Genomic DNA, 27,632 nt, shown 5'->3' with positions numbered 1-27,632 from the left:
GGTTGTTTGAGGCAGGGTGTAGGTATTCCTGTATGGCCTAGAGCTCACTAGAACAGGCTGGCCTTGAAACCCCCAGAGTTCTAGCTGCCGCTGCTGCTGCCTCTAGGTTGTTGGGATTGAAAGAGAAATACAAAGAAGGGGGAAAAAAGGAATGGGGTGCAGAATCCTGTTTCTTGGTATTTTCGCATTCTAGCAGTATTTGCTGTTTAAGTTCTCAAAGATACTTGTTAAAGTAATGAAAATCATGTATTGTTACATATATTCATGGTGTCCTGTCTGTTTTATTGTGAGAGAATTCTTTTTTTTTTAAACTAATGAATGTAGAAGAAAAGGGATGAGATGAAAGGGAAAAGGGTGACCTGTTGCCTGACAGTCTAAATCTGGACTTTATTCTTTGTCTAAATCATTTCGAGAGACGTTGTGTACTGAACTCCTGACTCTAGTTCCATGGACTTAACTACAGGTGGGGCCAAATTCCAGAAAGGGATGGTTAAGGAGGAGGACTACTGGTCCGAATGTCAAAGATTATTTATAATTGGTTAGGCTACTTGCCATGGAACTGAGACTAAGTTTACTAGTGTTTAGAGGCCCCGCCCCTTGCTTTCCTTCCCCAACTAGTCTCATTTTTGTCACAGATCCAGGCACAACCCAGGCTCATTGTTTACTTAAGGCCAGTGGCTGCGGATTTGGAACTCGTGAGACCTGCTGCCTTGAACTGAGTTAAGTCATATTTTTCAACTCCGTTTCCTCAGCAGCCTTCCTGCCACTGCAGTGGAGGTCCTTTCTGTGGCAGTGCACGGCTTCCAGGTAGGGAACCACCCCCGTCCTCTTTCTTCCCTGGCCCACTTCTTACCAGTCTGCAGTTGGACTGCTTGCTGTGCCTGGCTCCTGAAGATTATGGCAGGCTTCTGAAGCTTCTCTCTCTGTGTGATGCAGGCAGCACTCCACAGGGGAGAAGTGAAAGAAGGCTTGGTTTACCAACCACAGCATTGTTTTCACTCAATGTGACGCACTGGGGCAGGATTCAGTCTAGAGATTTCTCTTGCATACCTCATAGGAAGGGTTTTTCTCTATTCTGACTTTTCCCAACCAAAACCACTGCTTTGCATTATGATGTAAAGGTTTGGTTTTCCTATTTGCATTCTGAGAAATGGTTTCAAACCCTATGGGTTTTATTTTGTAGCTCTCTATTATAGCTAGTACTTCAAGAATTTATTTTCAGTAATTGGTTGATACAGAACTGCCAGAAATTGCACCGATATGCACAGGAAATGATAAAGTTGTCTAATCACTTGGTGCTGCAGAGGGAGGGCTAGCTAGACTTTGTATTCAAGGAGTACTGCTAGGAGAGGTTGTGAAGTGCACTCATCACACCAGATAGCAAGAAGAGGAGCACAGGAAAGCTATCTGAAGCAGCAGTGGGGAAACGGGAATGTGGCGCTTAGGAAGCAGGTGACCCAGACACCGAGGCTGACAGGTTAAGTTATACATGCAAATTCCATCTGAAAGACATGGGGAATATTCTAGGTGAAGAATGGTCTTGAGAAGAGACTGAGGATATGTACAGTTAGGCTGGAGTGAACGGTAAGGTGGGCTGAGCCCATACAAGGCCTTCAAGTGCCTGGGCAGGTAGTTTCAACAAGGATAAGTAGTTTGTGCGTTATGGAGGAATAAATGATGCAGGCAGATTTTTATAAGTAGGAAATTTAATTTAGTAATGGTATTTCTCTTCCTTCTTAATATTATTGCACTGGTGGAAAATCATCTTCCCTGCTCATTCAGATAAATGAGAATCTGAATTCCTGATGAGCTATTTAGAGCTGGAGGCAATTATTTTAGGCCTTTAACCCTTAAGACAGCCAAGGGACTCAAGGAACTCACTAAGTAGGAAGTACTGGTGTGAAGAAGAAGCTTCATTCATCCCTGTTTTTCTTTCCATCTTCTCCAGTTGGGAGGCTGTAATCTAGTTAAAAGTCAAGGGCCTGAGTCAAGCAGTAAGAAGGAAGTGACATGTAGGAAAGAGAAGCTGAGGCCTCAGTGCTGAGGAAGATGGGCTTAGGATGGCAAAAAACTGTATACAAGGGAGGAAAGATTGGTGAAAATAAAGTTGCTCATGTAGAATTTTGAGCCTGGTTTTTTAAAAAGATGACTTCCATGGCTTATGCATAAATTTCCCAGGCTCAAAATTCTACATGAGCAACTTTATTTATGCATAAGCCATGGAAGTCATCTTTTTAAAAAATTTCCCCTACTGGCCTGTGCCACTGTGGTCAGAACTGTGTTATAAGGGGAGTGAACAAGATGAATTCTGTGCCCAAAGAGAGACTGAAGTGAGAAGTTTGCTGGTGGAAGAGCTGATGCAGAGAGAAGATAAAAGAGGTGAGAGCCACATCTAAGACATAACTGGAGAATTTAAGAGCCAAGATGAGATTACTAATGCAGAATGTTGAAATTAAAGAGTAAAGGTCCAAGGTTATACCTTGATATTTGTGGGCAATAAAAGGGAAAGGATCAGAGGAGGAGGTTAACATTTGCAAAGTATCATTATATTTAACTATGATGATAGATATAAGCAGGAATCATTAAGCTCTCTCAATCCTTATTTTATCTTGGAAAAACTTGAGGTTTCATGAAGTTAAGGTGTTTGCCTAAGGTTTCCAGCTAATGAATAAAGAAACTGATGGAAAGAAGCATAGTCAGAGGGCAGCAAAGGTAAAACAGCAATTAACTCTAGAGTAGCTTGTCTTCCAAGCCAAGAGTGGAAACAAGTGTAAGGAGATGGTGGCAGCCATATCAAGTACTACAAAAAGTTTGAAGAATATAAGATTTTCAGTATTGTGGAGTATAGAGCATACAGATATGTAAATATAATCTAAAATGAAGGGGCCAGAGAGATGGCTTAGTGGTTAAGAACACTGGCTGCTGCTCCAGATGATTTGGGTTTGATTCCCAGCATATACATGGTGGCTCACAACCATCTTTAACTTCAGTCCCAGGGAATCCAACACCCTCTTCTGAATTCTGAGGGTAACAGGCATGCGCACAGCAAAAAGACATACAACGTGAAACACTTCCCATTCATGGTATCTAGTTGGGTTGTTCAGTTTAACTCTATTTAAAATAGCTAACCCTACTTTTTATCAGGGAATTTTTTAAAAATATTTTTTTATTTTTAAATAATTTTATACATTCACTTATATCCCAGCTGTAGCCCTCTCCCTCTTTCCCTCCCAATCCTCCCCTCCCTCATCTCCTCCCTGTCCCCTTCTGAGTCCACGGGGAGGGGAGATCCTCCTCTCCTTCCATCTGACCCTAGCTTATCAGGTATCTTCATGATGGCTGCAATGTCCTTATCTGTGGCCTAGCAAGGCTGCTCCTCCCTTAGGGGTGGGGGTGGGGGAGGGAGGGGAAGCTCAATGAGCTAGTCTTTGTTCATGTCAGAAACAACTCCTGTCCCCCTTATTAGGGAACTCACTTGGATACTGAGCTACCATAGGCTATGTCTGAGCAGGGGTTATAGGTTATATCCAGGCATGGTCCTTAGTTGGAAAAACAGTCTCAGAGAAGACCCCTGTGCCCAGATATATTTGGACCTTGTGGGGCTCCTGTCCCCTCTAGGTCATACTAACTCCTCTTTCCTTCATATGATTCCCTGCACTCTGCTGAAGGCTTGGTTATGGGTCTCATCATCTGCTTTGATACACTGCTATGTAGAGCCTTTCAGGTGCCTTCTGTGGTAGCCTCCTGTCCTGTTACTTGTTTTCTCCTCCTTCCAATGTCCATCCCCTTTGTCTTTCTAGGTGAGGATTGATCATCTTATCCCTGGTCCTCTTTCTTGTTTATCTTCTTTAGGTGTACAGATTTTAGTATGTTTATCCTATCTTATGGTATCAGGGAATTTTAATGTAAGAGGAGAATCTGATAAATTCACCACTGGGGAGAGTAAGAAAAGTCTAGATTTCTTTTTACTTTTTTTTCAAAGCATTTTCTTAATACTTCTAAAACTCCTCATCTTTTAGTCTGCTTGCTGGCACCACCCCAGAGACTATGTAATATTAGGTACGGAGTGGAGTCTAGGCATTTCTATGTCAGCTCTTTTAACAGAGAGTAATGGGTCATACTTCTTTTGAAAATTGTCTTCAGACTGGACAGGGACACAATGCTGAAATGACTCATTTGACCCGCTATGCAACGAGTTCCTCTTGTTGCGTTTGGAGGCTTTTCAGTGTCTCATCAGTGTCTGGCTCTTTGTTGGAAAACCGAAATAATTCAAAGAAAGAAAATCCGTAGTGCATCTATGGTATTGATCAATAAAAGTTAAATAACACTAAACATTTTGGGGAAAAAGCACAGAGAGGTTGAAAACTGTTGGAAGAGACTTAAGATTTGAACCTAGGCACTCTAGCCATTCTCTTTAAAGGAAGACAAGGTCTAACATTTGAGTTAGACTTTGAACAATAGGTCGATTTTTTCCTCTCTCTCTCTCTCTCTCTCTCTCTCTGTGTACATATGTTGAGGTGAGAGGTTGATAGTAGTCTTTCTCAATTTCCTTCCGCCTTTGTTTTTTGAAGCTGATCACAGCTAGGCTAGATGGGCTGGCCAACAACCTGTGGAATCCTCCACTGACCCAGTGTTAGGATAACGAGGCTTGATGCTGCAACCAGAGTGAAGTAATGTTGTTGTTCTTTATGTGGGCGTTGGGGTTGCATAGCAAACAACTTCCTGACTGAACTACCTTCTGATCCTCCCACTTCTCTCTGCTCTCCTTTCCCTAAGAGACAGGATCTTACTTGGTAGCCCAGGCTGGCCCCTTATATTCTCCATTTTTACTTTTTGAGTGCTGGGATTACAGTTGTGTGCCACCGCAACTGTCCAACATTCTTCTTGTCTTGCTTTGTTTTATTTTTCGGTGTTGGAATATAACACAGAGCCTCGTGCATGTTGGGGAGGCACTTTACCACTGATCTACATTCCCAGCTATCATTTTCTTAGGGGGAGGCTTTGGGAAGGGCATTCAGAATGGAATGAATATTATTTGGAAAAACAAAGCTGGGCCCGACTGAATGGTTATAGTTAGGAAAGTAAAAGGTCACATGTGCTCAAAATTTAATATTTCAAAGAAATCGGATCATATACCATAACATAAATTGGGTAAGTTTATCTGTTAATTTTTCTAATCTAGATCCTGTACCATTGATAACTTCGGTGATGTAAAGAATTGTAGTCAAAGTTACAAGTAGCTTTGTTGTAACTAAAGTTGTATTTGACCACACCTCTCTGAATTAGTGCATCACTGTCTCCAAGCATGAAATAACAGGAATGTTGTTCTGCTCCTGATTATAGGATAGGATTGCTCTTGTGGCTAAAAATTGTTATGGTCCAGAATGGAGAATCCATGTTGGTACCTTGAGAATGAAAAAGAAAAGAGAGAAATTTGGGGAAATGAGCATATTAACAGGAGATCCTGTAACAATGTGTGTGTGTGTGTGTGTGTGTGTGTATGTGTGTGCATGCTTGTTTATGTGTGTATGTCTCTATGTGTGCATGCCTGTGTGTCTGCTTGTTTATGTGTGTGTGTGTGTGTGTGTGTGTGTGTGTGTGTGCTTTTTGCTTCTCTTTCCCAGTGCGTGTGGGGACTTGTAGCACCATGTTGGGACCACAGCAGAGCCTGCCGTGTATTGCCCCGCTGCTGACCACAGTGGAGGAGACTCTAAACACTGTCTGCGCGCAAGTCCGAGGACACATTCCTGAGTGGCTCAATGGCTACCTGCTTCGAGTAGGACCTGGGAAGTTCGAGTTTGGAAAGGATGAGTAAGCCTGGATTTTGGACAACAATTTGGGCTTTTGAGTCTCTAGAGCATACATTCAACTCTCCTCTCTGAGGTGTCTGCTGCCTTTGGCTTCAGACAGGGTAAATGTTGCCTAGAGAAGGACAACAAAGTATTTTTAAAACTATTTTGCCCCCTCACTCCCAGCACAAATTGTGAATTTGAAGTTCTCTTTGGGTTCTGCCCCAAGGGAACCATGCAAGATTTTCTGTGAGACTACTGAGGTATTTCACCACAAGGTCCTGAAAAAAGGGCATGGCTTCACCTCCTACCTCTTTCTCTACCACCCGAACCTCCCAGTCACAATGATCTCTTTCCCTTCCTCATATTTTTCTTTGTATCTTGGCATTGATGCTTTCTTACCTTTCCTCCCTAATTTCCCAGAACTGATTTTTGTTTTGTTCATCTATTTATTTATTTGCTTATTTATTTAGTTTTGTTTTATTTTCTTTTTTAATTTTAATTACACTTTATTTACTTTGTATCCCCCCTCTAGTTCCCTCTCTCCTCCCCTCCCAATCCCTCCTTTTCTCCCCCTTCTCCATGCATGCCCCTCCCCAAGCCCACTGGTAAGGGAGGGTTTCTTTTTCTTCCTTTGACTTGTCCTGTGAATTTTTATTTATTTTTATTTGTTCGCTTTACATCCCAATTGTAGGCCCCTTCCACCTCTCTCCCCTCCGCCTGCCGCACCTTCCCTCCTTCTTCCCTCTATTTCCCCTCTCCTATTCCTTAGAAAAGGAAAGGCCCACCCCACTACCAACTCATCCCAGCACACCAAGTCCCATCAGGACTGAGTGCATCCTCTTCTACTGTGGCTGGGCCAGGCAGCCCTGCCAGAGGGAAGTGATCAGAAAGCAGGCAGCAGAGTCCATGTAAGAGATGGCTCTTGCTTTCCTTACTAGGGAACCCACATGAAAACTAAGCTTCCTATCAGCTAGCGGCTACATATGTGCAGGGCCCAGGTGAAGTCCATGCATTGCCCTTGGTTGGTGCTTCAGTCTCCATAAGCACCCCTGGGCCCCGGTTAGTTGGCTCTGTTGGTCTTTGTCCCCTCTGGGTCCTTCTGTCCCTCACCCCCACCCTCTGCACTCTTCCAAGGCTCCCTGAGCACCACCCAATGTTTGCCTGTGAGTCTCAGCATCTGTTTAGTTCCACTGCTGGGTGGAGCCTCTCAGAGGACAGCTATGCCAGGCTCCTGTCTGCAAACATAACGGAGTATCATTAATAGTGTGAGGGGTGGCTCTCTCCCAGGGGGCGGTCTCAGATTGGGCCAGGCATTGGTTGGCCGTTCCCTCAATCTTTTCTGTGACTTCGCATTCTGAAAACACCAGGGTTGATTCCCTTGCCAGTTTCCTACATAGAAGTATTGTGACTAGTGCCCATTTCCTTTGTTTGTTTGTTTTAAAAAAATTACCTATTAATCATTTATTTTATTTGTATGAGGATTTTATATGTTTTATATTGCATGAGTGTAGGTATATGTATCATGTATATGCCTGGTGCCTGCAGAGATCATAAGAGGGCGTATGGATCCCCAGAAACTGGAGTTATGGATAATTGTGAGTCACCATGCGGGTTCAGGGAGCTGAACACTTGTCCTCTGTAAGAGCAACAAGAATAATTTTTTTCAATATATGTCTTTTATTGCTCCAAAAGACACCCCAAATCAAACTTATAATTCAAGATCTTGTTTCTGGAGCAGGGTAACTTAGGTCTTATTCATCAGCCTGCTGCACACTTCTCTTTTCAGACACATAGATACCATCCAAAAACTTTCCGATATCCTTGTTTTTAATGTTGTGGCTTGCTGAATCAGAGCCACTGAATTTGAGACAAGTTCAATATCATTTCCTTCAAGGATTAATTCATCCTTCTGGGCTTGAGAGATAGAACAAGGAACACCTGCCCTCATCCGAATCCTGCAGAATGTATTTTTCACTCCCAAAATTTCGGATTTAAACCAAAGACCCATTTTCCTGGATAACCACATTGATGGGGAAGTGAGCATACACAGACCTCATCTTGTAGCGGAAGCCCAGGGAACCACCCTTGATCATGTGACTGCAGATGGTTCTGACAGTGGCCAGTTCCTTTCTGTTACCCCACCATTTGTCAGCCCAGAGCCTCTTCTTTTTCTTCCCAGGATGACTCAGCTCTACACTGAGGTGATTGAAGTCCCTCCGCAGGGTTCCCTGGGGCCTCAATGACTGTGAGCCCCTTCACAGTGATGCTGACATTTTCTGGGGTGTTGGCAGTCTGATTGCTGAGAACGGTCTTTGTTCTTGCAGTAGATGGGGCCACAACCAGAACTATTAACTGCTGGGCCATCTCTCCAGCCTTGTTTGTTTTTCCTCGGTGATGTATGTCAGCTGTGTTCCTCCACTAGGCTGTAACTTCCACAAGGGCAGAGATGCTTCCTAATATATCCAGATGCTCCCAATATCTTGAATTGTACCTAGCTAGCACTCAATAAGTAGATACAATGGGTGAAAACTCAATGGGGTCTTTAGGATATCATTTCTTTGGGTGTATAAGAGGGGTATGGAATGATGAGAAGAAATGCCTATGGCTAGGATGTAACCTGCTTTTTAACTTTTTTTTAATGTTGGAAAATTATTGTATGAAAAAAGTTGAACTATAGCAAAGTTATTGGGGTGAGGTGGGGGTGGGCATGTACTACCCGACATGTCCTCTTTTATCAATTTCATGTTACTCTCTGCCAGTCTTCTCCAGTATTGCAACAGACTTCTTTTTTAAGAATTGCAGTCTGGAGAGATGGCTCAGTGGTTAGGGCACGTGTTGCTATTGCAGAGGACTTGTGTTCAAGTTCCAGCACCCACATGGTAACTTACAACCATCTGTAACTCCAGTTCCAGGGCATCTGATGCCCTGTTCTGACCTCCCTGGGCATTAGGCATGCATGTGCTGCACATACATTCATGAAAACAAAAGTTCTAATACACATAAAATAAAATAAATAAAAAACAAATTCAATAAGAATTGCAATCATCACTAGGAAATTTTTTTTTTGTTTTGCTTTTTAAAAATTTGTGCTATCACAGCAGCAAGACAGCTCAATGTGTAAAAGTGTTCACCAACGAGCCTGATGAGCTGAGCACAACCCACATGGCCAAAGGAGAGAACCAACTCCAGCAAGCTGTTCTTTGACCTCCAGACAGACACACATACACACTTAAAAATTCACATGACCGTAACTTTATGTTGCTACAAAATAGGGATGATCAGTATTTTTAATGACTTGATATTCCAGGGCTTATTACCTTTTAAAAATTGAGCAATGCATTTTTTTTTTTCCCGTAAGCTTGCTGTCTTAACTACTTACAAGGGTACAGTTCAGTAGCCTTGAGTTTGTCCAACCTGGGGTGCCGCCACCATTACACCCATCCACAGAACTCATTTCACTTTACAGAAGTGAACACTGTGCTGTAAGGGTTAATCCCTTCCTTTCTTCCCCGCCTCCTGCCCCTCCTTCCTTCCCATTGACTACCTTTCTGCTTTTCTGTCAGCTACACGAAGCCGCTTGCCTGGCTATCACACTCCATCACGCCTCTCCATCTGTTTTTGGAAATAGGCCAGGGACCAAGAGAAAGAGACATTCTCAGGATATTTTTAAGACATACTTGCGTTTATTGTAATTTGCAGAGCTTTGTCTTCACTGAATGGTATGCATGCACCAAGCTCAGCAGAGCACCCCAGCCAGCTGCTGCAAGAGGCTGATAAGGAGTTACTTTAGAGGTCAGGATGCAGTAGGTAGAGGGGAGGATGGAGGCCTACATAGAGATTGAAAGTTGAGAAAAATCAAAGTACACAAACCAATAGATAACAGAATGGAAAAAAAGTGAGAAAGCATAGATAAACAAAAATGAGAGAGAACAAAGAAATAGCTATTAAAACAGAAAAAAAATACTGTAAGGGATTTTGTAGGTCTCAATGCAAATACAATTGAAAACCCTGAATAACTTTCTAGAGAATATGAATTACTAGATAGAGGTAGAATGTTTAGGTAGATTGACTTTTTGGCAGCTGAAATAGAGACAATTATTAAAAATATATTCTTTTTTTAAGGCACAAGTCTCAGATTATTTCAAAGATGATTCTACCAAAAAAATCACATAGGAGGTATCCTGATATTGATTTATAAATTATTTTATGGCCCTAGAAATAGAAGGAAATGTACCAACTGATTTTATGAAGGAAGCATTATTTCAGTATATAAAGACAGGGCAAGAAAGGAAATCTCAGACTAATTATATTTAGAAACACATATACAAAAGAACAATTTGACACTGATAAATTGTTTATTAACAAGTACAGTTTAACATCACTTTACAAAAAAAATTCATGAAGTTTAGGTGGAATTAAGTCCAAGAAAGCAAAGCTGGCTCATCATTAGGAAATGTACCTGTGTCATATTATTAATTGGTCTCAGGAAAAATAGAACTTTCTTATAGGGGCTGGGAAGCCTTTTTGTTGAAATTTACCATCTGTTTCTTGTAAAGTGTTACAGGAAAATCTGACTTAACAGATAGTTTCTTAACACGATTTCATATACATATGAATATGTAATATCTCATCTCTCTCTTCATGCCTGTATCTTTAAGCTCAGGTAGTAAGGCTAAAGTGGAAATTGCTAAAATGTTTTTTTTTTTCTATACCAAGGGAAGATGTTCAGGGTTTCCACTGCTATGCAATAACTAGATGTTCAATGTAAGAAATGCAGTTAGAATAAAGGCATCGATTTAGGGGCCAGACCCTAAGTAAAGGAGTAAGTTTCCCCACCCCCACCGAGAAGAAAGGTTAGGAAACCCAACACACCAAAATAAATAAGACAACTAAACACAACAGGAAAATTGAAGGTGACAGGATGTAGAACCGTGCTGGTGACAAAAGCATTGCTCACGACAGCAGCAGATTAAATATTTAGGAAAGGGATTTGGCTCTGGCTGTTTTGTTTGCTGGAGATGTGGTCTTGCTATGTAGCCTGAACTAGCCTTGAATTCAAAACAAACTTCCTGCCTCAATGTCATGAGCATGTTATGCTGAAACATGGATTTCCACAATTCATATAAGAAAATTGAAGAGTCACCAAGTGCGGTGCAGGCCTATAACTGAGTATTTGGGAGGCTGGAGCAGGGAGATCACAAGTTTGAAGTTAGCTTTCTCTACATAGCAAGTTCAAGGCCAGCCTGGGTTATGTAGTGAGACCCTGTTACAAACAAGCAAACAATGCACACACAGAGACATACTAATAATTATTATTTTCAGTGTGTTCTTGATAATTCTTGTATATATATTTATCCAGGTGAGGGAGGAGAAAGAGTGAGAGTGAGAGAGAGAGAGAGATCCTCAAAAAATCTCTTAGTACTAATGCCTGGGTAGTAGCTGGACCAAGAGTAGTAAATTGTGAGAATGTGACAAGGGTTGGAACTAGGGCAGTTAATCATGGGAAGGTCACTGTCAAAGGGAGTTTGTTTAGCAAGGTTTTCTTTTTGCCTCAACTCCCTGTCTCCAGGCAAAGAGATGCCTGCCTTCCTCGTGATACAGGGAGGGAGGCCATCTTTCATGAGAGGGTTTTATCTCCCACTTTTGGAAAGATAATGGGTCACAGTGCTCCTCTTGAAGCTGCTGACTTTCAAGTGTTTCAGGCTCACAATGGTGTGTTGGAGTGGCAGATTTTGGGGTAACGAGCACTGACCTCTACAGCTGGTAGAGGTTTCTGTTGGCTCTTGTGAATGAGGCCGACTTGAGCCCAAGTGAACAGAGAGCAGCTGATTTCAGGAGCGGCTCTCAGACAATGATATAAGCCTTCCTTGACTGTGCTGACTACATCAAGCATTTGAGGCAGGGCCTTAGCTCAGGGCAGCCTCAGACTCCTAGTCCTCCTGTATCCAGCTCTCCAGAAAGCACTGGGATCGTCGTATGTATCGCCACACTGGCTAGGACAACTTTTATTTTGAAACAAGGCTACAATTTTTTTTTTTCTTACAGGTTTTTAGTGTTCCATAGTTTAGTTTTTATTTTCACATGTGCCACCGCATATATGTAGAGATCAGAGGACAACATTCAGGAGTCTGTTCTCTCCTTTCATCCTGTGGTTTTTGGGGATTGTATTCAGGTCAATAGGTGCTTGCTTGTTTGTTGGCAAGCACCTTACCCATTGAACCATCTTGCTAACCCTGCTCCATCTCTTTAATAGTCAATTTCTAGTATAGTCATAAGACAAACCATTATGCAAAGAATAAAACTGAAAAAAATTATAGTAAACAGATGCACTTAAGATATGAGGACAAAGGCTTCTTTTTAAGAACTTGTTCTGATTTGGAAAATGCCACGCTTTCTCTGTCTTCTTACCTATAGGAAAATCAGCATAATTACCTCAGGGATCACCACTGTAGGGTTTTACTTCAGCCCATTGGAAAGTGAGATTTTTGACAGGGGTTAAGGGTCATAGGGTAGAGGTCAGGAGGATGCAAGTTGCTCTTCCCTTTTATAGCCCAGAGAACTGAGAACACTGTTGTTCCTTAATTTCAAGTTCTCTGCATGATTGGGGAGTTCTGGGGAAACATGCCTCTACTATCTTTCTATTTCGATGGCAGAAATATCCCTCTGCCCCCTCATTATGACCCATGCTTTCCTTACTCATAAGTGAATTTCTATTCTTTCCTCCCGTTTGCAGATACAATCATTGGTTTGATGGAATGGCTTTGCTTCACCAGTTCAGAATGGAGAAGGGCACAGTGAAATACAAGAGCAAGTTTCTACAGAGCGACACATACAAGGCCAACAGTGCTGGGGACAGAATTGTGATCTCAGAATTTGGCACACTGGCCCTGCCTGACCCATGCAAGAATATTTTTGAACGTTTCATGTCAAGGTTTGAGCAACCCAGTAAGTAGCCCTTAAAATACAGTGATCTCTAATTAAATTAGTATCTGTACAAATAGAAATCTTGAAAAATATAGATTTTAAAAAGATATTTTTATTTATGTATATGTATCTGTGATGGTGGGTGTTTGTGGAGGCCAGAAGACGGTGTCAAATCTCCTGGAGCTGGGGTTACAGATGGCTGTGAGCTGCCCTATGTGGGTGCTAGGAACAGAATTGAGGTCTTCTGGAAGAGCAATATACGCTCTTAAGTTGTGAGACATTTCTCCAGTCCTTGAAAAATCCACACTGTGTGTGTGTGTGTGGGGGGGCATTTTTTCCCTCAGTGTCTGTGCTCAGTGTCTGCTCCCTGATTTCAGCCATGACTGACAACACCAGCGTCAACTTCGTACAGTACAAGGGTGATTACTTCCTGAGCACAGAGACCAATTTTATGAATAAAGTGGACATTGAAGCTCTGGAAAGGACGGAAAAGGTAATGTGTAGGCCCAAAATGAATAAAATAGCTCCTAATTTTCTTTCTAGTTAGAGTACCTTGTAGAATCTCCGCAGCTAAAGAAGAAATCAGAGGCTCATCCTCACACATACAAAGGCATCCATTAATTTAGGCTACCAGCACCCCCTGGCAGGATTAGAATGGGTCCTGGGGTTGATTTATTTATTTATTTCAGTTTATTCACTTTGTATCCCTGCTGTAGTCCCCTCCCTTGTCTTTTCCCAGTCCCACCCATCCTCCCTCTTCTCCGCCTATGCCCATTCTCTACTCCCCTGATAGGGGAGGACCTCCTCCCCTTTTATCTGACCCTAGCCTATCAGGTCTCATCAAGGCTAGCTGCATCTTCTTCCTCTGTGGCCTGGCAAGGCTGCACCCCTCAGGGGGAGATGATCAAAGAGCCAGCCACTGAGTTCATGTCAGAGACAGTCTCTGTTCCCCTTACTAGGGAACCCACTTGGAAACTGAGCTGCCTATGGGCTTTCTTTGAACAGGGATTCTAGGTCCTCCTCTCCATGCATGGTCCTTGGTTGGAGTATTGGTCTCTGCAAGTCCTCCCCCCAACCCGGGCCCAGGTATTTTGGCTCTGTTGTTCTCCTTGTGGAGTTCCTATCCCTTCCAGGTCTCATAGCCAAACGTTGGGCAAAGTGCCAGAATCCTTATGGAAGAAGAGGGTTAGTTTTTCTTAAAGATAATCCCAAACTCCTTCCTTAGTTTTAACATCACAAAGCACAATGACTCTCAGAGTAGAGACTGAGTAGACCCATATTGCCCTGGCACATTAATTAGTAAAATTTCAGAACAATTTTGTTTTTGATGCCATGTCTTGCTCTGTAGCTCACCTTGGCCTGGAACTCTCTGTGTACCTTAGGTTGGCTTTGTACTTGTGATCCTCCTACCTCTGTCTCCCAAGTGCTGGGATTATAGGTGTGTTCCACCACCTCAGACTAAAATTTTAATTTTATTTTTGATTATAATTGCTATGCTTATTTTGAACTTTGTTGTGATATTAGACAAATCCACACAGATATTTTTTTTGCTGGTGGCCGCAGTGCTGCTGGTTTTAATTGTTTTGTTTCTCATCTGTTTCTTTCTCCTGAGCAGGAAAAATAATGTAGATTTCTCAGAGCTTTCTTATATCATACTTTCAACATAGATGACACGTGTCTATGTTATGATAAAGATATATTGGCATCGTTATAATTCTCAAACCTGCAGGTGGACTGGAGCAAGTTCGTTGCTGTGAATGGGGCGACTGCACACCCTCATTACGACCCAGATGGAACTGCATACAATATGGGGAACACCTACGGACCAAGAGGTGAAGTGAAGATTAAAGTATTCTTAGACATAATTAAGGGTAAACTGTTTCCCAAAGTTCCATTACGTTTAAAACATAAACAGGAAACATCATTTGAGGGGTTCAGGAAGCAGCCTCCAAAGAGGCACATATAAATATGTGTTCTGTGGTTCTTTTGTGCCCTTGCTTAACGATTGATTTCCTTTGTCTTTTTATGTTCCATTGTGATTTTGGTAGTATAGACATTGTAGGCATTTTTAGCACGTACCTCTTGAATGTGAACTTTAAATATATGAACATACTATATTGTAAAAGCAAGAGATGTGAAATGCTACAGAGAAGGCAATTAGGGAGGGCCCAATGTCTACCACACAGGCGTAACTAACTACAAAGTAAGTTAGGGTCATAGCGGGTGGCATTCACAGCTCTACCCCATGCTACTTTGCTGGTCATCTACGTACTTCCAAAGCTGCTACCGATATGCTCCAGAACATTCCAATATCTAATGATTACAGCGAATGTTTGTTAAATACCTAGGGTGGGCTAGGGATAAACATATTTCTTTGTGCATTTCTGCTTTAATCTGTACATACAAACTCTCGAAGGCTGTATTATCACCTCTACAGATGAGGCCAGTGAACTCCCAGGATGTTTAAGTCATTTGCTTGAGCCTTTTTCCAGGTCTCTGTAGCCAGACCCGAAACTGGGCCTGACTTTACACGCAAAGGCTTGCCGTGAGTCACTCTGTTGGGCTATCTTATTAATTTTACATCACTGAGTCCAGAAGGCTATGTTGATATTACTTAACATTCTGCCTCCACCCAGTCACCATTTCTTCCTCCACTTCCTCTGAGCATATAACCCCACTCTGTACTTGAGAACACATGTTTCTGAGCAAGAGTGTCCTAGTTGAGAGTATTCGATATTTATGACTATGTGTCTTGAGTCAGCCTGTTGTCTACAGTCAAGGAGGCCGTGTTATGGTTGTGGTATATGCCTTTGTGAATAGCTGGCTTCATGGATTGCTCCCTTGTAGGCTTACGTCTGTACACATGAGTGTACGGGAAGGTGAATGCTCCAGGTCTATTTTTTACCGGCTTGGGTTCAGATAGGGTTTCTCGAGTAATCTCCCACCCAGCTTGTTTTCTTTGCTCTCAGATAGGGGTTGATTCTTAAAAAGCGTTATAGGAAACAGTAGAGAGCCTTCTTGGCAAAACAGTTCAATGGATATAGTGACTCAGCAGGGTTTTTGTTTGTTTCTTTTGTTCCACTCATCACTTTTTTGATCATAAAATCCACTTATTAACTCTATTAAGCAAGTACTTTATTTTGAAACATATTTGTAATGTGGAAAATATCATTTTTAGTTATATATTCTAAAAGAGTCACTAGATCATCAATTTCGACCTAATGCATCTAAGAATCAGCTAGAATGCTTGCTATCAGAGTAGATCATGGCTCCACCCATCTATAGGAATTCTGGTTTAGCAGAACTGAAAAGAGGTGGAGAATCTGCACCCTTACTATGGACCCAGGGGAGCTTGGTACAAGCAGCCTTTGAATCTCACTTGTTACTTCACCTCAACTTCCTGGAGACTCTGCCAGAATCCGATTCAAGGTGCTGAGCAAGGCAGGTCCTCTTCGCATTCCTCAGAGTATTAGATGCCTCTCCTTCGGAATGCCTTCAAGATGCCTTCAGAGTCCTCTAGCTAGAATAGTTCAGTGAGTAAGTGTTTAAATTCAGTGAACTGAATAATCCAATTGCCAACACTGGGAATCCTTTTATACTCTAATCCTAACCAACACTAAACATGCTTCTGTTTTCTCATTTGATTATCTGGTTCAGTGAGTTGGTTTTGAACTGGAACTAAGTGTGTATGTAGGTGCAGGGAGCCTGAATTCCTAGGATACATTTGGGGAGTATGTTAATTCGGAATGTAATTTTAAATGTCTGCAATTAATGTCTACTTTCAAGAACTAAAAAGTGTAGAAAGGGGATTTAGAAATTAAAGTGAGAATCATAATGATGTTTTAGCCTTTTCAGATATTTTTTTAACTTTTATTAATTACACTTTATTCATTTTGTATCCCCCCATAAGCCCCTCCCTCCTCTTCTCCAGTCCCACCCTCTCCCCCCTTTCTGCATGCTTTTCAGATATTTTAAGATCCTCTTTATAAATTGCAAAAATTCTTTGGATGTTTTATCAACCCAGTTAGTTTTTAATATTTAAACTGTTTTCTTCATATTAATCCATCACCGTTCTTGTCTGTATTTTTGTCACTGTTCGGAACATGATGTTTCCTGTGCAGGTAGTGGGGTCTCTCAAAACCTGCCTCTCCATTCTGGACACCTGCAGTAATTTGTATCTATTGCTCATTCAGCGTTTTTATCAGGATGTCAGCAGGCACCACAAAACCAACCTTTTGATCTTTTCTCAAAATCTTTTCTCTAAACTTTCTCAAAATGGTGACTCCAGCCTTCTAATTGCTAATGGCAGCTTTGGAATCATTATTCTTCATGTTTCTCTCTCACACCTACACCCAGTTAATCAAAATATGCATCTCAGCAATGCCCTCAAAATACCTTTAAAATCCAGCACCTCATGTCATTACTTCCATGGCCACCACATTCCCCCTCCCCCTCATGTCATTACTTCCATGGCCACCACATTCTCACAATCAAGATTGTTGAACTAACCTTTTACTTGGTTTCTTTGATAATTCCTTTATCTTACTTTCTTGTGTTCTCAACATAGTGGCCACAGTTGGCTTCTTAACCCCACCCACCTCTCCAGTCTTAGCTTTTAGATTCTCCTCCTTGGTTATTAGACAGGACTACACTGGCCTCTCTTCATTATTATTTGAACACTACAAACGGTTCCTGGCTGCATATGCACTTTCTCTGCCAGGATGTATTTCCTCCAGATATTCAGAATGGCAAAGAGCGAAGCACACCTATACACAACCACTATAGTTCCTCTTCCTAGCTTGTTTTATTTACAGCTCATATTGCCATCAGATGCATTTTTGCTCAGATATTTTATTAGAATTTGAGTTTTAGAGGTGAACAGATCTTATCTGTTCTGTGTGCTGCTATATAGGAGAGTTTGGGATATAGTGTTTAGAATACTTAGAACATGCCCTGACCAGCGGGGCTTCAACGTGGATTCCTAAGGGAGGAGAGTGGAAGGAATGGGGAAAAGGGACGAGAAGCGCAAGGAAGGAAGCCAAGTCTGTTTGTCTGATCAAAGCTTCCATTTATTAGAAATTTTTACCCAACTTATATAGGGAGAAGGCAGGAAAGGGAGAAGGTAATTAGTTGCTGCAGGAGCCAGGAAGAGTGCTTTCATGGGTTAAATAGGGTACCTGCAAGATACCATAGGGATGTTTTCTCAAGGATGCTCTAACAAACGGCTGTCCTCACAGTCTCTCACCCATGAGTTAGGGTCCTAGATAACTTACATTAAATAGCTTTAGGTCTCCACTAAATGACCTTTGCACACTATTTGGCTTTGGCCTAGTAAACACCTTTTGTCTCCACTAGATAGCTTTGACTCACTAATTGATTTAGGCTTCAGTAGATAGCTTTGGTTCCACTAGATAGCTTTGACTTTGGCTTCAGTAGATAGCTTTGGCTCCCAGCAAGAACAGTGTTTGGAATATAATTGGCCACAGAATAAACGAACCAAGAAAAAAAAAAAATGGTGGTTATTTTGTTCCTAAAGAACAATAGTGATTGTGAAATTCCATTTCACAATTGTACAAGTTCATCATGTCTTATACTGCAAAATATAATACCAGGAAGATAATCCAGTGCTATCTAAGTATTTATTCATTCACCGAGTAGCTACATAAACATGTGCTATCAGTTAATCCATCAACAACTATTTATGGCACACTCACTAAGTACTCGCAAGGGCAAGGGTTATATTTCATTCTAGAGTGCAAGTAAAAATGGTAAAGGGAGAAATTTTTGTTTTCCAGGTTCTTGCTATAATGTTATTCGGGTTCCCCCGGAGAAGAGAGAGCCTGGGGAGACGATTCACGGAGCACAGGTGCTGTGTTCTATCGCTTCCAGGGAGGCGATGAAGCCCTCTTATTACCACAGCTTTGGTGAGTCTATAGCTGAGGCGGGCGGCACTGGGCTCCGCCTTAATGTTGTTGTATCAGGAAGATCAGTTTCGGCAAATACCACGATGATCATTTCTAATAGTATCATTGTTAGGAAACGTGCGAATGTGAAGGTTACACTCGGGTTCACAAATCACACCACGAGATCGGTTCCACGTGGGAGGTTTATTAGGGGAAGGGGGAGAGAGGAGGAGAGAGAGTAAGAGAGTAAGGAAGAGAAAAAGGAAGGAAGAGAGAGGAAGAGAGAGAGGAAGGGGAGGGCTCCAGTTCTCTTATAGGGTGACCCAGGACATGCGCAGGTAGTTCCAGGTGGTCAGGGTGTCTTCACAAATGCCTGATAACCGGTTAGGTCCCTTGGAGCTGGCCATAGAAGTGCCTGCTTACTGATCCCAACAATCATGATAATGAGATCAGGATTATATCAATGCCAGTTAAGTTACTCTGTTTAGTCTTGTACTCCTTATGCTAGCCTGCAGATTGCTTGAAGAGACATGTCTGCTTAATGTAAGTAGTTACTAGAAATGTTAATTGGTGATTAAAAATTTTAGTCGATATTAAAGTCCTAAAATAATAGTCACACATGAAAAGGTCTTGACTTTCGTGCGTGTGTGTGTGTGTGTGTGTGTGTATGTTTATATTTTGCATATTGTTTCAGCCTTTAAAAATAATGTTTTGTGCCAGATGTGGTGGCTCACACCTTTAATCCCAGCACTTGGGAGGCAGAGGCAGGCAGATTCCTGTGAGTTTGAGGCCAGCCTGGTCTACAAAGTAAGTCCAAGACAGCCAAGGCTACACAGAGAAACCCTGTCTTTAAAAACCACCACCACTACCACCACCATCACCAATAATAATAATAATGATGATGATGTTTTGCTAACTTTTGAGATGCTTTAGCCTTTCTTCAGAACACTTATTTTATGTATTATATATCGTGATAGCCAAAATATTCCTAGGTCCTCACCTCCAGCGTGTACAGGAAGAGGACCAAGGACCAAATGCACTGAGCATAAGTGGCACTTAAGTATTGTTTTGCTTTCTGTTATCCTTAAAGCAAAATGATTTAAAATGGGGGAAAAACCAACTAAGGCATTAACCCAAGTGTTCTTAGCAGTTCTCTTTTCTGTGTAGAAACAGGAAATATGTTCAGCTGAGCTGTCAAACAGCTAGGTATTTCTGGATGGTGCTTGCTCAGGCCAGCAGGCCCCCTTACGAACACACTTCAGCTCACTCCTAGTTTGCCAAGTAACATTTTATTGTTTCGTGGAACCTTTTAGGAATGACAGAAAACTACGTAATCTTCATCGAACAGCCCCTAAAGATGAAGCTGTGGAGATTTGTCACTTCTAAGATCCGGGGAAAGGCCTTTTCTGACGGGATAAGCTGGGAGCCCCAGTATAACACACGATTCCATGTGGTGGATAAGCACACCGGACAGGCTGAGTATCTGAGCCTATGTGTAACGAAAGTGTCTGTGCCCGAAGGCGAATTTCCGCAGGGCTGATTTTTCACCCTCGCTGGGCATTATTTTGAAAGGCGTTCCTAATTAAGGCTGTTACATTCTTCTGCTGGTTGGGCTGGCTGTTTATTAATGAGCACGGTGGACGCTGTATGTTGGGAAACTGTAGGGGATGTTTTTCAAGGGCTTGAACTGAAAGGGCACAGGAGGCTCTGTCATCACGAGTTCTCTCGTGCCACAATAGTGCAGAGGGGTGCAGTTTATCAGGGCTCTTTGCCACTTCTGCAATGACACTTCTCGGCTTAACGTAGCTGCTTCTGGGACTTCTTGGTGTGCTGTCCCCACTGAAGTCCATGCATGTTGGCCGAATATCGCCTCAGGGTCCCCATCAGTAATAGCACCATTGTATTTGTCTATGTTTCTCTCTAAGAAGACAACATCCTAAATTTAAGGTACCCCCATTTCATTACAAAATTATTGGAATGAGTGTATTTTTCAATTACTCAATTTATAATAAGCATCGTAAGTGGCAGTGTTTTCTATTAATCTTGCAATTAGAGCCTAGGATCTATTTATCCTGTAGAACATTTAGGCCACATTTCAGGAGGACCTTTAAATTAGTCACAACAACAGATGGGTTTGTGTCAAACAGCCTCGGTTCACTGATTAGAATGAAGTGAGACGACTTAAGCAAGCAAGGCTTAGATCAAAGTATATTTGCTTTTATATTCTAATTTTTTTTATACCTACTGACCAGAGCATGTAAATGGGGTGCATATCTCTGGCCATGGCATGTAAATGAGGTGCGTGTCCCCAACCATAGCATATGAGTGGGGGTGCGTATCCTGATATTTCTTTCTTTATCCCTACTGACCATGGCTTGCCTCCTAATTTGAGCTTTGTAGACGTTCTTCTGAAAGGAGGCAGAAAGGAGGGGAAGGGAAAGAAAGGAGAGAACTGAGTGTCGGTCTCCGTTGTCTGTGCGTCCCACAGCCTCTTGCAGGAGTGTATTCCAGTAAGCCATTTGTTACCTTTCATCAAATCAATGCCTTTGAGGACCAGGGCTGTATTGTGATTGATCTGTGCTGTCAGGATGATGGGAGCAGCCTAGAAGTTTACCAGCTACAGAATCTCAGGAAAGCTGGGGAAGGGCTTGATCAGGTAAACATTTGACCTCCTCTGCCTTCTGAGTGCTGGGATTACAGGGGAGCGGCACCATGCCAGGTGTTAATGATGATTTTTAATTCTGTTGCTTGTTCTGTGTTAATTAATGGTCTGTGTAGAGCAATATAAGTTTAGGTTTAAATAACAACAACAACAACAACAACAAAAAACCAAGCAGAAAGCATGGAGCGTTTCCCCATGTATTTCTTTTCCCTACTTTCCTCAACATTACTATTTTAAATGTTTTTATTTATTGTTATTGTATGTATGTATATGTATGGTGTGTGTGCATGAGCTGGAAACTGAACTCAGGCTGTTGGGCTTGTGCAGCAAACTGTTTTTGCCCCATCATCATCTCACCAGCCCAACATTAACATCTTGCATTGTTGTGAAACATCTGCCACATCTGATGATCCATTATTACCACAGGCTCACCCATTGTATTAAATGATCTGCTGTCTCTATGGTCTGTCTGTTTCACAAAGTCTGTAGTCCAGGCTGGCCTTGAACATGCAGCATCTTCCTTCCTTGCCCTCTTGAATGATTATAGCTGTGCCCCACCATGCTCAGTTCAGGCTTTCTCCCTCTTTTCCTTTTATTTTAAGTAGTATGCAATTATGGTTCCTCCATGTCTTATTGAGTCTTGATAGTTTTATTATTGTTATTATTATTATTATTATTATTGAACAACAGTGTCTTGTGTGGTTAAACTAACTGACTATCCATTCAACTATTTTAAGAACATTTTGGTAGCTTACAGTTTTGGTGAATATGACAAAGTTGTTGTGCACTGATTGCATGTGAACATAAATTATCAGTAGATGTCTTTTTGAGACAAAGCCTCACGAAGCACAGGTTAGCCTTGGAATCATTGTATAGCCAAGACTGCCCTCGAACTCTGGCCCTATTGCCCTTGTCTTCCAAGTTCTTAGATTACAGCCATATGCAAATACATTCAGCCTTAGATTTTTTTTAAATGTATATTTTGTTAGATTAGAAGACTTCTCTTTTTATTTCTATATTACTAAGAATTTTTTATAATGGATAGATGTAGCATTTCATATTTTCCCCTCACTATTGAGAGTATCCCATGGCTTTTATCCCTTATTTTATTAGTGTAATGAAGTACACTGATTCCTTCTTTTAAACAAAAAACTGTTTAAACTAGATATGGCTACTGATGCCTTTAATTTCAGCACTTGGCAGGCAGAGACTGCTGGGTCTCTATGGGTTCTGGGCCAGTCTGTTCATATAGTGGGTTCCAGGGCAGCTGAGGATACGTAGTGAGACTCTGTCTCAAAAGAAAAAGGTTTAAGGTAGGCCTGATGGTACAGGCCTGTAATCCTAGCTACCTGGTAGAAAAGCCACAGTTTCTGGGAACCCGCCTGTCTCTGCCCCTCATTTCCCAGTAGATGCTGGGGCATAATAGATGTTTGTGCCATGCAAACTTCTAACCCTGGCTTTATATGGACTCTGGTAGTACAAACCCTGGCAGAGCAAGTGCCTTTGCCCACTGAACCACTGACCTAGCCTCAGTAATGTTTTTATTAAAAATAATAACCATCCCACTGGGTGTGGCATGGTGTTTGTGGTTTTGATTTACGTTTCTCAGTGACTAATGTTTTTGTGCTTCTTGCCCAGGGGAAGAGTTGCCTCTAACACCTGACTCATTTGTGGGTTTCCTTTCCCTCCTAAATCTCAGCCTCATTGTCTTCTGTGGCCTCTCTAGCTCATAATTGCCACCAAACACCTATTTTAAGCATTTTTATCCAGATTTTTCTTTCTGTAGTTCTTCTCAAAAGAATAATTGAGTCCCATCACCAGACCCAACCTTAAATATCTTTTTGTTTAGCTAAGGTTTTACAAAAGGAAACAATGTTGATAAATTTTAAAGCGCTAATCCTCTGGGAATTTCAGAAAAATTGAAATAAAGAACAGCATTGTGTTTTCCCCAGTGAAAACATTTCTGTGCGAGACGGAAGTGACATAGGGTCAAAAGCATACTTAAAGCATGCGGTTGCATGAACCGTGCATGTTCTCTTTACATCTTCTGCTGAAATACCATCTTAGCATTCAGACCATTTCGAAGTTCCTGGGATCACCCGAAGCATCAGAGTTTACAAGGAAGACCCACAAGGCTTAGTTTAACAGCAAAGTGAACCCAAACAACCAAACAACCAAGAAGGTTCTGGATGAAGCCAGCCTCAAGCTTGCAGCAAGTCTCTGCTAGTATGCTTACACAGGACACATGTAAAGAAGGAGTCATGACACCATGTGTGAGCTGTTAGATTCCTGGGAAGTTCACAACACGGCTGTTCAGTGTCTTACTGGGATCATGCACATAGGCATTCAGGCCTACACAGCCAACTGCAGGTCCTGAAGTTCTTGACCCCTAGATATTAATGTTTTTCCTCTTTCACTGAAGATTAAGCCCTAGGTCTTCTACATTCTAGGCAGGCACTGTACCTTTGAGCTACATCTTTAGCCTCCAGGTGCTCTTTTTAAACCACAGCGTTGTCATGAACTCTTTATTGCTACACGGTGTCGTTCAAGATCTCACACATCTTATCAGATACAGCAGTCTAAGAAGAACTCAGTTTCCAGGAGCCAGTCTGGGAAGTTGGTCTTGCTCAAGAATCTGTGGGGTTTGAGCAAACCCTAGGCTGCTAAGCTGGCCCTTTCCTGAATCAGCAAACATGAAAAGGGGGCTTCTCTTGGTACTGTCTAGTCCTTGGGGCCGTTGACTACTAATCACTTGCTTAGTTGATGCTAATTAATAAATTCTTAATTTTATAGTTACTATTCCACCCCTAGAATCTAAATTTTATGTTCAGCATCTAAGCAATATTTAGTACAGTAGGTACTCAATAAATATTTATTAAATGAATGAATTGGAATTATTTGTACAAGTCTAGTAATGATTGAATTTAAGTTACTAGTTAATTATCCTAGAGATGACTTCTCCACCCCCCCCATCTGTTGATTTCTCTGTTTTGAACAGGTCTATAAGTCAATGGCAAAATCTTTCCCCCGAAGATTTGTCTTGCCCTTAGATGTCAGTGTGGATACCCCTGAGGGAGAGAACCTCAGCCCACTGTCCTATTCTTCAGCCAGTGCCGTGAAACAGGGTGATGGGGAGGTAAGCTCCCGGCCGACATTGGGCCGAGGATTTGGTGACATTACTTTACTCTTTGGCCGCTCTCCAAATGTTTGGTGCCCTGCAGGTTTCGTAACCGTTGGCTGAGCTTGGGTGAGGTCATGGAAACTTGTTTGCACAAGAGTCACAGAAACTGGAGGCGGGGTGGACATGGTGTTTAGCTACACTTTCTGTGTCTTGAGCCGGATCTATGCAACTTGCCAGTGGTTGCAGAATGTGTGAGATTTTCAGACTGACCCCGTCTGCCTCATCTTTCAATGACACTGCTTTTCCCATGGGGATTTTACTGAAATTCAGCTACACATGCCTTACTTTTAGCAGAATAAGGAAGCACCCCACCTCCTGTGCCACGTGACATCTTAGTCACAACACCTGACCACATCATCTGCATGGACACTCACTAGGAAAAGGGGAATAGTGTGCTAGATGACGCAAAACTTTAGTTCTCAACTCCTGTCACAACTTGCGGAGTAGAGTACCTGTGCACTAAAAAAAGGAAAGAGAATTAAGAGAAGATGATAAAGAGAATGAAGCGGCCACTTTACACCCTTGGGGGATCTCTCTTAGATCTGGTGCTCTCCTGAAAATCTACACCACCAGGACCTGGAAGAGGAAGGAGGGATTGAATTTCCTCAGATCAACTATGGCCGAGTCAATGGCAAAAAGTATAATTTCTTCTACGGCTGTGGTTTTCGGCATTTGGTGGGGGACTCTCTGATTAAGGTGGACGTGGTGAACAAGACACTGACGGTAAGGAAAATCTCTTGTCTTTTCAAAGACCTGTTTTACCCTTTGAATTAATTTCTGCTTTGTTTAAGGTAGTTTTCAGATGTATTACCTTTCTCAAAAAATTTTGAATATCTGTCTTGTGTATGCATGCAAGCTCAGTGTATTCTATGCATCACATGTATGTAGGAGCTCTGGAGGTCAGAAGAGGGCATTGGATCCCGTGGAGCTGGGGTTACAGGAAATTGTGAGCTGCTGCATGGCTGTTGGGAATCACACACAGGCCCTCTGTAAGACCAGCCAGTGTTCTTATTGCTGAGCTGTCTCCGAGCCGTCTCTGCAGTCCAGGTCTCTGGATTCTTTAATATTACAATGGCTTAGCTGTTTTCCTAAGTTTGAGAGTCATGGATCTCCTAAACAAAGGAAATCTAAAGGAAAGCCAAAGCTTGGGGAAATAATGGTAAATTGATGTCATCTTTGGAGAAACTGCAGGGCGAAGGTTGTAGTGACCCCTATATTTCAGGTTGATGGGAAAATGTTTTAGACGGTGAGCTAGAGACAGTAGAGGTTTCTTCTGCCTGTATTCAATGCAGTAAGCCAGGGCTTGTGTTCACGGTTGGAGCATTCTGTTGACAGCCTCATTTACGCCATGGGCGACAAATGCTCTAGAATGCCTCCCAGCTACCCCTCCCCTTTCATCAGATGTCTTTTGTGTGTGTACTGGGGAACTCACAGGTTTGGAGAGAAGATGGCTTTTATCCCTCAGAGCCCATTTTTGTTCCGGTGCCAGGAGCTGATGAGGAAGATAGTGGGGTTATACTCTCTGTGGTGATCACCCCCAACCAGGTAAGTTTCTTTACCTGTCACTGGTCAGAGAAGGGCAGCACTAATTTGTTGGAGTGTGATTTGTAATGCTGAAGCTTATAATTTATTTTGATGCCTTATGGCACCTTCTCTGTCCTCTTCCCCTTTTTACTGTGTAACATTCCCCATTGTAACAAATCACAGACCACACTTTATCACATTTTAAAGTTCTATGTGCAAAGTCATAACAACATGATGTTTCCTTAGGTACTTGTTATATATGATGCACTTTCTTAGATATTATGATATTTATTAAAAACTATGGGATAGCATTTCACTCATGTGGAATTTGTCACTTTCAAGAAGTCGCAGGTGACTTGTGTCTGATCTCACAGTGGTAAAGCCAGTGTTCAAATCATCTGGCTTCTGGCCTGATGCTCATACACTCATCTGTGAACCGACCTAAAAATGTCCAGTATCATGAGCTCTGGCAATTGTCTCAATAATACTACTTATTGACTTGTCTGGGCAATCTTACAGCAAGACCAGCTTTGATCAATTATTAGTGGCACCTGTGTGTGGGGTGCTGCGCCTTTTAATGGTTTAGTTTAAAAAAAAAAAAAAAAAAAAGAAAAGAAATGCCATAGTGCTGTGATCAATTAGTAATGTCTGCTAGGAGCTTATTTCAGACACTCAGCACTCTAACAACTAGCTCCACACAAATCTCAGTCTGACTTACAATGCTGATCTTTGTACAGCTCCTAATTTGGGAGAAAGAATTCCTATGTGCTTTACAAGACTGGAAAGAGCCAACTAAAGATATTGTTGGACTCAAAGCCATCTTACGAGGAGGATTGGCATGAACAGCTTTATTTCTTTGCGTTAGGGTATGAACTTCTTCAGTCTTGCTGTTTCCATCCAGTGCAGCAAATATACATTTAGTGGGTGGCTAGGTGAGGCTTTGCAGTAGGTGCCAGGAACAGATATGAACATGAGTACGACACGCTTTCTTCCTTGGCCAGTGGAGATGGATTCTCAGATGAAGAGTGACTCTCACTGTTGTTTTCCTTTTCTAGAGTGAAAGTAACTTTCTCCTTGTCTTGGATGCCAAGAACTTTGCAGAACTGGGGCGAGCGGAAGTACCTGTGCGGATGCCTTATGGGTTCCACGGCACATTTGTCCCCATCTGATGCCATAACCACAGGGTCTGGGATCAGGTTCCAAGGGGAGCACAGAAGAGAGAAAATGGTGGGTCTCACCCCAAACCTATTGTGGTTTGGACCCCACCCTGACCACCAAGGACTCATATTTTGAATGCTTGTTCCCAGCTGGGGGCACTATTTTGGGAGGCTGTGGAAACCTTAGTGGGTGAGGCCTCCCAGACACCAGGGACCAGCCTTGGAAGGCCCAGGTTCTCTCTCTGCTTCCTGGTCCACTTCACTGTGAATGGCCTTCACCCCATGTCACTGATGGGGTGCACCACCATGCCAACCTGCTAGGGCAGGCTGAATCTCCTGAAACTGTGGGCCAAGAAAACATTTCCTCCTTAAATTGTTCTGTCTGTTGAGGTTTGGCTTGGTTTTGTAGCAGTGGTAAAATAACTAATAATGATAATAAACCCTGGATGTATGGCTTTTCACTTCTATTAAAACATAATTTTGAGGTAA

At 42.2% G+C, this 27,632-nt stretch overlaps 1 protein-coding gene across 3 annotated transcripts; it reads left to right on the top strand.

Annotated features, from left to right (window-relative positions):
• Positions 1 to 621: 621 nt before the first annotated feature.
• On the top strand, positions 622 to 27,632 carry Bco2 (beta-carotene oxygenase 2). Of its 3 annotated transcripts, none has more exons than XM_055621769.1 (12): positions 622 to 807; positions 5,625 to 5,811; positions 12,526 to 12,737; positions 13,094 to 13,209; positions 14,446 to 14,548; positions 18,512 to 18,640; positions 19,933 to 20,093; positions 21,108 to 21,275; positions 24,280 to 24,417; positions 25,003 to 25,185; positions 25,897 to 26,007; positions 27,042 to 27,632. In XM_055621769.1, exons 2-12 carry the CDS (start codon positions 5,648 to 5,650, stop codon positions 27,153 to 27,155), a joined length of 1,599 nt encoding a protein of 532 aa, XP_055477744.1. In that variant the 5' UTR covers positions 622 to 807; positions 5,625 to 5,647; the 3' UTR covers positions 27,156 to 27,632. The 3 variants fall into 3 exon arrangements, with proteins under 3 accessions (XP_055477744.1, XP_055477743.1, XP_055477742.1); XM_055621767.1 differs by lacking the exon at positions 622 to 807 and adding an exon at positions 2,226 to 2,379; XM_055621768.1 differs by lacking the exons at positions 622 to 807; positions 25,897 to 26,007; positions 27,042 to 27,632 and adding exons at positions 2,218 to 2,379; positions 25,351 to 25,889.

The sequence above is a fragment of the Psammomys obesus genome, unplaced genomic scaffold (genome assembly GCF_907164565.1).
Source record: "Psammomys obesus unplaced genomic scaffold, mPsaObe1.curated_primary_1811, whole genome shotgun sequence".
Lineage (NCBI taxonomy): Eukaryota > Metazoa > Chordata > Mammalia > Rodentia > Muridae > Psammomys > Psammomys obesus.
Note: the sequence above shows the minus strand (reverse complement) of the source record. Positions and strands in the feature narration are given on the sequence as shown.

What these genes read in the sequence shown, in the direction of transcription:
- Bco2 (XM_055621768.1), top strand. Translation starts at nt 2,220, where the DNA reads ATGGAAGTCATCTTTTTAAAAAATTTCCCCTACTGGCCTGTGCCACTG. An exon ending in TTCGAGTTTGGAAAGGATGA is followed by an intron (nt 5,812 to 12,525) that starts GTAAGCCTGGAT and finishes TCCCGTTTGCAG; the next exon opens with ATACAATCATTGGTTTGATG. An exon ending in GTCAAGGTTTGAGCAACCCA is followed by an intron (nt 12,738 to 13,093) that starts GTAAGTAGCCCT and finishes CCCTGATTTCAG; the next exon opens with CCATGACTGACAACACCAGC.